This window comes from Protomyctophum bolini, assembly GCF_963924005.1.
Source record: "Protomyctophum bolini genome assembly, chromosome: 21".
NCBI lineage: Eukaryota > Metazoa > Chordata > Actinopteri > Myctophiformes > Myctophidae > Protomyctophum > Protomyctophum bolini.
In genome coordinates, this window is record NC_137882.1 from 811,545 (window position 1) to 823,962 (window position 12,418).

At 49.5% G+C, this 12,418-nt stretch overlaps 1 protein-coding gene across 1 annotated transcript in view; it reads right to left on the minus strand.

Moving 5' to 3' along the window:
• Window positions 1-12,418, minus strand: part of map3k15 (mitogen-activated protein kinase kinase kinase 15) — a 28,976-nt gene extending 16,558 nt beyond the window's left edge. The window contains 13 exon segments of the mRNA XM_080793453.1: window positions 283-332; window positions 843-950; window positions 1,435-1,585; window positions 2,553-2,712; window positions 3,006-3,118; window positions 4,043-4,213; window positions 5,668-5,774; window positions 6,297-6,465; window positions 8,074-8,267; window positions 8,886-8,975; window positions 9,540-9,563; window positions 11,617-11,756; window positions 12,228-12,418. Of these exon segments, the coding sequence (XP_080649579.1) occupies window positions 283-332; window positions 843-950; window positions 1,435-1,585; window positions 2,553-2,712; window positions 3,006-3,118; window positions 4,043-4,213; window positions 5,668-5,774; window positions 6,297-6,465; window positions 8,074-8,267; window positions 8,886-8,975; window positions 9,540-9,563; window positions 11,617-11,756; window positions 12,228-12,366 (1,616 nt within the window). The 5' untranslated portion in view covers window positions 12,367-12,418.

Genomic DNA, 12,418 nt, shown 5'->3' on the forward strand with positions numbered 1-12,418 from the left:
GCAGGCAGGCAGGCAGGCAGGCAGACGGCAGGACAGGACAGACAGACAGACAGACAGACAGACAGACAGAGACAGACAGACGCAGACAGGAGCAGGGAGGGAGGGAAGGGCGGAGGGCATGGAGGGAGGGGAGGAGGAGATAGACAGGTTTTTAAAAGACAACTCATAAAACATCAGCTCATGTTTATATAATTATAATATTACATAAACTATATTATTTAATATCAATGAAGCTAAATCTCTTATACCTAATGCCTTAGATAGATGTATAGATATACGTACCTAATGCCTTTGATGGAGGTTGCAGTGAAGTTCCACTCATTTATCCCCTTCTGAAAAGGAGCAGGGTGTCAGTATCCGTCTATCTATCTATCTATCAGCCAATCAATCAATCAATCAATCAATCAAGGTCAATCAAGGTCCACCAGTCGACCTTGAGGCTTAATCAGGAGTCGTAGTATAGCCACAGGATAATCTAAGCGGTGGATATTGCTCTTGTCTTCATGTCTTTATGTGTGTAAATTGTCTTGTTCTTTGTGTTATGTCAAATGTGTGTATATGTGTTCTGCATACTTGGCTGCTGTGTCGCAAGACACAATTTTGATTCAGAATCGTGGAAAACATCTTCGTTTGACAGTTTTCACAACGTTTGGAACAAACAGAGAGCTGACGTGAAGCACTAGGTTAGAAGTTTAGAGAGGGTAGGCGCCACGCATGGTGTTGGAAGTTAGAAGGTACAGGAGAAGGTACAGTGGAAGGTATAGAGAAGGTGTAGATGGTAAAAGTACAGTAGAAAGTACAGTAGAAGGGCAGAGAAGGTGTTAGACGTTGGAAGGTCTGACCGTCTCAGCGGGGGACACGTGCCAGATGGAGACGTTCTTCTCCTCGGCCTCGTTGTTGATGGAGACGTAGGACGGCTGGTAGACCTTGGTGGGCTCCAGGATGAGAACCTGGAGGGAGGGAGGGGGGGGGAGGCACGCACCCACACATGCACGCACACGCACGCACGCACACATGCACGCACACGCACCCACACATGCACGCACGCACCCACACATGCACGCACACGCACGCACGCACACATGCACGCACGCACCCACACATGCACGCACACGCACGCACGCACACCACACAAGGATATGCACACAAGGACACAAACATTATAGGTGCATTAGAGTTACATCTGACGGCTGCCCATCATAGCAGAGACACCACAATACAATGCCAGCCTTTTTGCCTCCTCTTTGGGCGAACCCTCTAACAACCCAGTCTGTGGGTTTATACAGTACAATGCCCAATAGGCTGCCCCATGCCCAATATGAAGACACACACAAATACACCCCCCCCCCCCCCCCCCCCCCACACACACACACACACACACACACACACACACACACACGAGAGGTGCGTGTGCTCGTGCGTGTGAAACCGTACGGGGAAGCGCGACCCGATGGTGCTCCCCCTGGTGGCCTCCACGATGATGTCCATCCAGAAGTTGAGGCGGTCCCTCTGAGGAGAATGTTCCACCGTCTGCTTCTTGAAGCGCTGGATGAGCTGCAGGTTCTGCACCACGGAGCGCAGGTACCTGGGAGACACGGGGTTAATAATATACCGACCTCCTTCTGGGAGACACAGGGTTAATACCGACCTCACACTGGGAGACGAGGGGTTAACATACGAGCGGTGTCGAGCTCGTAGCGCAGCACCGAGTGCCGCGCTACGAGCTCGTAGGTCTGATCGGATCCATCCGATCAGAACCACGGAGAGCTCCCTAGATTAGGAGATACGATACAGAGAAGGCACCCAGAGGAAACCCTGAGGCCAAATGGACATAGTGGCCGAATGAAGGTATTGCAGCCTGGGCCCCAAACACATGAACGCGCTGGTCCGTGTTGACTATCATTGTGCACGTTCACGACGGACGCACGCTCGTGCGCGTTCAACGGCAGCGCGTTCATGTGTTTGGGGGGAAATCCATCCCAGAATGCACTCTGTTCCTATACCCGGAAAGAGGAGCGAAATCGCCTCATGCGCTTTTGAGCAACTTAATGCAAGTGGACGGGAGGAGAACTCGGATGCCGTCTCTATCATATATACTCTAAGGATACGAGGCATTCTTTCTGCAGCGGAAAACTAGGAAGTGACCGGTCATGAACGAAGAGCGAGTATGGTGGCCTTGGAGGCCCACTCAAAAATACAAATCTGAATATTTTTCCATCTCGTGTGGCATCATTGAAGATGCACTATAGGGACGTGTACAACACGCCATAAGCAACCCGTCGATTTGGGCACGTCGGATGGACTGAACCAGTTCATATAGTTCAGTCTTTTCAGAACATTTTAAGAACTGAATGTTGTCACTGAAATGCCGACTATTTTTGAGTGGTGCAACCACTCCTACAACCACAATGTCCGTGTACCTGTATCATGTATCAGTGGTCACGAGCACGAGTATGTGACTTATTAATACCAGTAGGGGGCGCCAGAAACAGAGATGTGTGTGTGGGGGGGGGGATTGCACCACTCAGTTCACACAGGTGTGATTGTTTTACCACAGCGGGGGTTTGAGTTTGAAGAGCTTCTCGGCGGCCTGCGTGGCTTTGGGGATGTCGTTAGCCAGCATGCTAACGGTGAAGAACTGACCCACGTCCCAGTAGTTGTTCATCTTCTCCAGGGAGCCCTTTCTCCCCAAGAGACTGTTCAGCCTGACGCCTGAAACACAGAGAGAGACTGTTCAGCCTGACGCCTGAAACACACAGAGAGAGACTGTTGAGTCTGACGCCTGAAACACAGAGAGAGACTGTTCAGCCTGACGCCTGAAACACACAGAGAGAGAGACTGTTCAGCCTGACGCCTGAAACACAGAGAGAAAGAGACTGTTGAGTCTGACTCCTGAAACACAGAGAGAGAGAGAGAGAGAGAGAGAGAGAGAGAGAGAGAGAGAGAGAGAGATAGACACTGTGTCTCTCTTCATCAGTATAGAACTAGAATCCTATAGAGCTCACCTATCTTCCTGAGTTCGATGGAGCTCTCAAACTGCTGTCCGGCCACGATGAGCAGAACCGCCAGGTTGATGCCAGAGTAGAGGGTGGGCTGGAGCTCGAACCCCTTACGGTACCTGGAATGTAATCAGATTACATGTTACCCCATATCTCCATAGAGGTCCATGTATTTGGGCCCAACTTCACCTAGACTGTATTACCTTAATAAACATGGTCATGAATACTTTCTGCTTCCAGTCACTAGTTTAAGGTCTCATTTCTAATGTCATAATATTCTTTTTGGAAAATGATGGTCCCAATTATTAAAAAAATGACCATAAAGTCGCGTATGTTCTGAGGGGCGTGGCTACCGTCACAGTCTATGAACGGGAGCCACCCCCCCGTTCGAGTCAAAATAAAAACCAACGGAGAAGAAGGGGGGGAAGTCCCGCCTCGTTGTCTGGGCCAGCCAATGGGCTCAGCTGGGCCCAAGCGGATCTAGAAAGATGGCGATTTACAATTCAAGGACTGACAGGCTTCATTTTACGTCCATGTCAGACCCGGAGAACGCTTTGTCCATATTTTCTTTTACAGTCTGTGGTCGAGATTAGATGGCATTTGAGGATGGAATCGTTTCTGTTCTGCTTGGTGTCTGCAGTGCGTGCGTGCACTGCGTGCAGTGCGTGCAGTGCAGTGCGTGCACTGCGTGCGTGCGTGCAGTGCGTGCAGTGCGTGCAGTGCGTGCACTGCGTGCAGTGCGTGCACTGCGTGCAGTGCTTGCAGTGCGTGCAGTGCGTGCAGTGCGTGCAGTGCGTGCACTGCGTGCGTGTGTGCGTGCACTGCGTGCAGTGGGTGTGTGCGTGCAGTGCGTGCACTGCGTGCAGTGCGTGCAGTGCGTGCAGTGCGTGCACTGCGTGCACTGCGTGCAGTGCGTGCGTGTGTGCGTGCACTGCGTGCAGTGCGTGCGTGTGTGCAGTGCGTGCAGTGGGTGTGTGCGTGCACTGCATGCAGTGCGTGCAGTGGGTGCGTGCGTGCACTGCGTGCAGTGCGTGCGTGCGTACCACTGTATCGCCAGGTCTCGGTTCAGGGTGTCTTTACAGTCGGAGTCCAGGAAGATGTCCTTGTAGATCCGCCCGCAGAGACAGAACATGTCCGGAGCAGGATGTTCACACGACTGTAACACCTGCAGCATCACCTCCAGAGCCTGCTCCCTGTCGCCGGGACTGTTCCTCCTATAGGGGGACACATTAGACTGTAACACCTGCAGCATCACCTCCAGAGCCTGCTCCCTGTCCCCGGGACTGTTCCTCCTATAGGGGGACACATTAGACTGTAACACCTGCAGCATCACCTCCAGAGCCTGCTCCCTGTCCCCGGGACTGTTCCTCCTATAGGGGGACACATTAGACTGTAACACCTCCAGAGCCTGCTCCCTGTCCCCGGGACTGTTCCTCCTATAGGGGGACACATTAGACTGTAACACCTGCAGCATCACCTCCAGAGCCTGCTCCCTGTCCCCGGGACTGTTCCTCCTATAGGGGGACACATTAGACTGTAACACCTCCAGAGCCTGCTCCCTGTCCCCGGGACTGTTCCTCCTATAGGGGGACACATTAGACTGTAACACCTGCAGCATCACCTCCAGAGCCTGCTCCCTGTCGCCGGGACTGTTCCTCCTATAGGGGGACACATTAGACTGTAACACCTCCAGAGCCTGCTCCCTGTCCCCGGGACTGTTCCTCCTATAGGGGGACACATTAGACTGTAACACCTGCAGCATCACCTCCAGAGCCTGCTCCCTGTCGCCGGGACTGTTCCTCCTATAGGGGGACACATTAGACTGTAACACCTCCAGAGCCTGCTCCCTGTCCCCGGGACTGTTCCTCCTATAGGGGGACACATTAGACTGTAACACATCACCTCCAGAGCCTGCTCCCTGTCCCCGGGACTGTTCCTCCTATAGGGGGACACATTAGACTGTAACACATCACCTCCAGAGCCTGCTCCCTGTCCCCGGGACTGTTCCTCCTATAGGGGGACACATTAGACTGTAACACATCACCTCCAGAGCCTGCTCCCTGTCCCCGGGACTGTTCCTCCTATAGGGGGACACATTAGACTGTAACACATCACCTCCAGAGCCTGCTCCCTGTCCCCGGGACTGTTCCTCCTATAGGGGGACACATTAGACTGTAACACATCACCTCCAGAGCCTGCTCCCTGTCCCCGGGACTGTTCCTCCTATAGGGGGACACATTAGACTGTAACACATCACCTCCAGAGCCTGCTCCCTGTCCCCGGGACTGTTCCTCCTAGGGGACACACACACGTTTACATACTGTACATACATGTACCGGAGCACCGGTACATGTATGTACCGGTGCTATAGTGTTGACTAAACATAGCAAGAGGCTCTTATTTTGAAGAGGAAGTCTGTTTGCGTGGTTGTATAACCGAGCTGCCGTCCACAGCAGCTACAGAACCCACGTGGATTAAACACAAGTTTTAAGACAACGTTCATTATATTTACGATATGAAAACCAATGCATCGGTCACTTAAACAATGTACACACTTTGGAAATACTTTAAACATGGAACACACGCACGCACGCACGCACACATGCACGTGTGCACACACACACACACACACACACACACACACACACACACACACACACACACGCACCTGTTGAGGGCGAAGGCGTAGTGGAACTGGATCATGGGCTGGGTGGCGAGGTCGCAGGTCGGCAACATCTCTAGAGTCTGGACCAGCTTCACCATGGCATCGTAGTCCTGGAGGTCAGAGTTCAAAGGTCATTACACCATGGCATCGTAGTCCTGGAGGTCAGAGTTCAAAGGTCATTACACCATGGCATCGTAGTCCTGGAGGTCAGAGTTCAAAGGTCATTACACCATGGCATCGTAGTCCTGGAGGTCAGAGTTCAAAGGTCATTACACCATGGCATGTAGTCCTGGAGGTCAGAGTTCAAAGGTCATTACACCATGGCATCGTAGTCCTGGAGGTCAGAGTTCAAAGGTCATTACACCATGGCATCGTAGTCCTGGAGGTCAGAGTTCAAAGGTCATTACACCATGGCATCGTAGTCCTGGAGGTCAGAGTTCAAAGGTCATTAGGGCCAGGACCAGATTGACCATGGCGTCATAGGCCTGGAGGTCAGAGTTCAAAGGTCATTAGGGTCAGGACCAGAATGACCATGGCGTCATAGACCGCACTAGAATTGGGTTAGAACAGGTCAGAACAGGTCAGAACCTACCTGGATGTCTCTGTAGGAGAACAGGACGGTCAGAACCTACCTGGATGTCCCGGTAGGAGAACAGGAGGTTCATGACGATGTCCTGGGTCAGAACCTCGGTGTTGTCGATGCGCAGCTTGATGCGACACAGCTCCTTGGCTAGCTCCTCCCCCTGGTACTTCTCTCTGGCCTTACGGATGTCGTTCAGCAGGGTGTCCTTAAAGGACGCACTGGGGGAGGGGAATTAAAAAACTTCAGTGCATTGTGCCTACACATGTGTAGGCACAATGCAAGGAATAAATGCATTCGCCATGTATCCGAAGGAAGTCTGATCCAATCACTTTTAGATTTCTCCAGTTTAATCCTGAGTTTAAGTTTTGTAGAGTTCAAGATCTGATTTTAGGCATGTTTAAGCCTCCAGGAAAATCCATGTTGAGGTTCTTAATCCACTGTTTTTCATTAAAACGTCTTTGTCCTAAAACTGTCCAGTTGGGGTTGTGTTGAAGTCCAGCGCATTTTAGAGCTTCAATGCCGTGAGCCATGAAATGTTGCACAAATCTTGTGGTTGTCTTTTTGGCATTGTTAATATTGTATCTGTGTCGTCCCAGCCTAGTACCTATTGTTTTACCTGTCTCTCCGACATATTGTAAACCACATTTTTCACATGTGATTAAGTAAATGCAGTTGCTGGTTCTGGCTGTTATTTGTTGTTTAATCTCTAAGAGGCGTTTTGTGGTTCTATTTTTTACTAATTGTTTGGGTTTGAAGTATTCTGGTCCCTGGCGTGCTGGTGTGTTGATTTCTTTTAGCTTGCTGTGTACTAGATAATCTTTAAGTTTTTTATTTTTTCTGTAGGCCGATATAATTTTATAATCTTTTAGAAGATCGTTCGTTCGGTTCTCAAAATTCCTTTTTATTCTGTTGTTGGCTAGTGTGCTCTGTGTTGAATAACTGGTTATCAGGGCCAATTTGGGGCCTGTATCCCGCACTCTTATTTCTAAGAAGGTATTTTGGGCCTTCCGGAGGAATGTCCTAGTGTATCCTCTTAGTCTGAGAGCATTAAATAGAGTTTTACAAGCTATTTTGAAATCACTTCTTTGCGTGCAAATCCTATGGAATCTTAGTAGTTGTGATTTGACTATTCCTGTGTAGGAGTGTGTCGGGTGGAATGACGTTTTGTGTAGTAGGGCGTGAGTGTCTGTTTCTTTAAAGAATACTTTTAAGTCTAGTTTCCCATTTGTGTTAAAGTTTGGGCCCTTGAAGATTGTTACATCAAGAAAGTCAATCCTTTCTGTGTGTGTCACATATTTTATCGTTATGGATCTATGATGGCTATTTAAAACATCAATAAATTCCTGGAATTCTTCTTGACTATGTTCCCAATATTCCAAATATATCATCTAGAAATCTATAGTAATGTGTCGGTTTAAGTCTGCATTTTTCTAGTGCTGTCTGTTCCCATATGGTCATGTAAATGTTTGCATAAGATGGTGCAAATCTCTTTCCCATGGCCGTGCCTTTGATTTGTAAATAGAATTTGTTGTTAAAGGAAAAATCATTCTGGGTTAGATTTAAGTAATTCCTCCTCTGGTCGACTTGTGTCTGGGTATTTACTAAAGACATTAAAATACAGTTGGTAGAGAGAGACCCACTTGCCGATCAAGATCCGGAAAAATGTGCACACGCGTGCGCGAGTGTGTGCTTGCGTGCGTGCGTGCGTACGTGTTTGTGTTCATGCATACTGTACGATGTACGTGCATGTGAAAGCGTGCGTTCATGCGTGCGTGCGTGTGCGTGCATGTGCGTGTGCGTGCGTGCGTTCATGGTGCGCGCCCCACCAGGACGTGACGTGGATGTCCTTCAGCAGGTCTCTGAAGCGCTCCGTCAGAGGGACGCACAGCGGCCCCAGCAGGTTGTCCCACGACGGCTGCATGTACTCGCTGGCTCTGCGCTGGGCGTCGCTCTCGCAGCACATGTACTCGTGGTTGGGCGTCAGCACGTACGGAATGAAGTAGTAGTTACCGCTGGACGCCTGCAGGGGGCAGGAGAGGTCCGACGAGGGGGGGGTGGGGTGTTAGTTCAGAGAGTCCCCAGGACTGGCCCACTTTCGAACAAGAATGCCTCAAATGGTGAACTCTGCAGCGTCCAATCGACGCAAAGCATTACTCTGCCACAACAAGTCACGCGCTACGAGCTAGTATGGGTTAAAACACCATGCCCCCCCCTCCCCCCCACCCATGGTTAGTCATCGTGGCAGGCTAGGGGTTAATATCTCCCAGCATGCTTCAGGGCAGGCTAGGGGTGGGTTAATATCTCCCAGCATGCTTCAGGGCAGGCTATAGGGGTTAATATCTCCCAGCATGGTTCAGGGCAGGCTAGGGGTTAATATCTCCCAGCATGCTTCAGGGCATCCTAGGGGTTAATATCTCCCAGCATGCTTCAGGGCAGGCTAGGGGTTAATATCTCCCAGCATGCTTCAGGGCAGGCTAGGGGTTAATATCTCCCAGCATGCTTCAGGGCAGGCTATAGGGGTTAATATCTCCCAGCATGCTTCAGGGCAGGCTATAGGGGTTAATATCTCCCAGGATGCTTCAGGGCAGGCTAGGGGTTAATATCTCCCAGCATGCATCAGGGCAGCACCGACACCTACTTTGTTCCGTAGGCCGGAGCCTCGATACTGAGGAGGCAACTGACCTCCTGACCCCTGACCCCACTGGACCGACCTGACCGTATGAGACGCCTACTCCACACACACACACACACACACACACACACACACACACACACACGCGCAGACATGTTTAAAATCCACGCACGTCCACAAGGAACACATTGAAGATGCCCATTGGGCTCCTCCCGAGTGAAGACGATTTGGAGTGCGTATGAAATTAGCTGTGTTGGTGCTTTACTGTTCGGCCATGTTTGTAGTTATTTTTATAACCTGAACTGGAAGACTAACAACAAACTACAAAAATCAGCATAGAGAGAGAGAGAGAGAGAGACAGACAGACAGACAGACAGACAGACAGACAGACAGACAGACAGACAGACAGACAGACAGACAGACAGACAGACAGACAGACAGACAGACAGACAGACAGACAGACAGACAGACAGATGCCTGTGTGTGTGTGTGTGTGTGCATTTGTCCTTGGCATTTTATTCCACAAATAGCACAAGGTATGTCATGTGTGAGTGCATGAGTGTTGCGCGAGCGCACACACACACACACACACACACACACACACACACACACACACACACACACACACACACACACACACACACACACACAGTAACGTACTGTGTTCTTCTGGGCCACCATGTCCTGTGGGAAGGGAGGGGGAGGGGGGGGAGGAGGGGGGGGGAGATAAAGTCAGTTCAGTTCATTTTCATTTGCTTTATATTTTGGACACAATTAACATAAATATTGAGCAAACTGCGTCTTTTAAAGTGGCCCCTGGAACTGGGGTTTATGCTACCTACAAGCTCGTGGCGCGCTAAAAGCTTGTAGATCTGCTATTTTTCAATAGCTAAATAGTAAATAATGCTTAGTTAAAACACCAAAAACACAGTAGGTGTCGACTATTGAGCCACTATAGGTTGTCAGAATCTTGCAAAAGATTGTTGAAGATTGTTGAAGATGGATGGATGGACATAGCTGTCCAGAGGGCAGTGTGTGTGTGTGTGTGTGTGTGTGTGTGTGTGTGTGTGTGTGTGTGTGTGTGTTCCTGGTTTGCACACATAGCTGACGAGCGTCACGCGTGTTGACGGTGACACTTGTAGACCTGGTCTATTTTCGACACGCCAAACACACGCAAATGTTTAACACTGGAACACACACACTGGAACACACACACACACGTGTGTGTGTGTGTGTGTGTGTGTGTGTGTGTGTGTGTGTGTGTGTGTGTGTGTGTGTGTGTGTGTATGTGTGTGTATGTACGTGTGTGTGTGTGTGGCGGTATCAGGGTCTGGGTCGTGGTTACAGTACCTTTAGAGACAGGGCCGTATCTGTCAATGTCTGACAATGTCTGACAATTTTGCCACTATTCTTTTTGTTGACTTTAGTTCTGCCTTTAATACAATTCAACGCCATCATATGATCAAGAAACTGCATCAGCTCAACATCCCCCCACTTCTCATACACTGGACTCACAGCTTCCTGAGCAATAGACCACAAACAGTTAAAGTAGGTACATCATTTTCATCAACTGCCATCACCAACACAGGGGCCCCTCAAGGCTGTGTCCTCAGCCCCTTCCTCTACACTCTGTACACAAATGACTGTATTAGCCCCTCACCCACTAACATCACATACTTTAAATACTCTGATGACACTGCCATTCTCGGACTGCTCCATGACAATAACTCTATTACGGTCTATCAGAATACCATTTCTCATTTCACACAGTGGTGCACTGACAACTATCTAGAGTTGAATGTGGTCAAAACAAAAGAACTGGTCATTGAAACAACAACCCACACTGGACTTAACCCACTCCTCATTAATGGTAAAACAATAGAACAGGTAGACAGCTTCACATATCTTGGACTCACACTGGACAATAGACTCAGGTTTGATCAACACATTACATCTATCCAGTCACGCTTTCAGCAAAGACTCCATGTAATCCGAAAACTAAGATCATTATCTGTTGCTCCTCATCTTCTGCTATTATTGTACAAAAGCATTATTCAACCTGTTCTGTTGTACTGTTCTGCATGTTTCTACACCATACTGTCCATGCCTAACAGGAACAAACTTTTCAGTATCACCCGTATTGCTTCCAAAATCATCGGACTTCCTACACCCACACTTTCTGATATGAACAATAACGCCATCACACGACTAGCACTCTCGATATCAAATGACACTGACCACCCTCTGTATCGTTTCTTTAACCTCATGCCATCTGGACAAAGATACAGAACCTTGCCATGGAAAAAGGTCCGTTTTAGTAGGAGTTTTGTCCCCTCAGCCATCGCGGCATTAAACAAACTGCCCCGCCGATAGGATGGTTCTGTACACAGCTTGTGGGGACCTCATGTTTTGTTTTTTTGTACTGTCTTGGTGTTATGTGCTCTGTGTTGTTTTGATGTGGGTGTTGAACTGTTGAACAGATTGTGAAGACAAATATCCTTCGGGACAATAAAGATTATTATTAGTTCTGGGTCTGGGTCGTGGTTACAGTACCTTTAGAGACAGGGCCGTATCTGGGTCTGGGTCGTGGTTACAGTACCTTTAGAGACAGGGCCGTATCGGGGTCTGGGTCGTGGTTACAGTACCTTTAGAGACAGGGCCGTATCAGGGTCTGTGTCGAGGTTACAGTACCTTTAGAGACAGGGCCGTATCAGGGTCTGGGTCGTGGTTACAGTACCTTTAGAGACAGGGCCGTATCGGGGTCCGTGTCGTGGTACAGGATCACGTTGTTGGCCATGTCGAAGCTCTCTCTCACCCCCAGGTGGTAGAACAGAGACGGTTGACGGAACACGTCGCTCATGTCTACTACCGCGATGTCTGGAGAGACAGACAGGCAGGGAGATCGACAGACAGACAGACAGAGAGACAGACAGACAGACAGACAGACAGAGGGATGTGTCCATGAGACATCTTGGCTGATATCGATATTACCCCTGTCGATCATTAAAATATATATATAATAATGTTGTCCAAACATTACAGGGTCTTCTGCACTGCAGGCTTATAGGCACGTCATATTTAACCTAATATTTAATATTGTGAGCTTGTAGATCTGTTCAAGCTGTTTATGAACTGAGAGTTTATGAACGAACATCTATCTAAATCTTTCTCTAGAATGCACTGCAGTGAATGAGAGTTTCTGGCTCCAAAACGGTGGAATGAACTTCCCATCGCAGTCAGAACTGCAGCATCACTACCAATCTTCCACCGTAGTCTGAAAACTCACCTTTTCAGACTCCATCATGGCCCATAGCACTTACCCCACCCCCTTAGATAGCATTTCTATACCTGCGTCGTAGAAGGTGTCCAGCACGGTGGTCTCTCCGAAGTCGAGGCGTCCGAAGGTGACGGTGGTGAGCAGGGCGCTCTCCGCGTCACACGCCCTCTGGAGACACTGCAGCGCGCCGGCCTCAGGGCTGCTCGCCATCACCGCCTTCAGCCCGTCGTTCAGCACGTAGACCGCCCGCAAGGACCGCTGC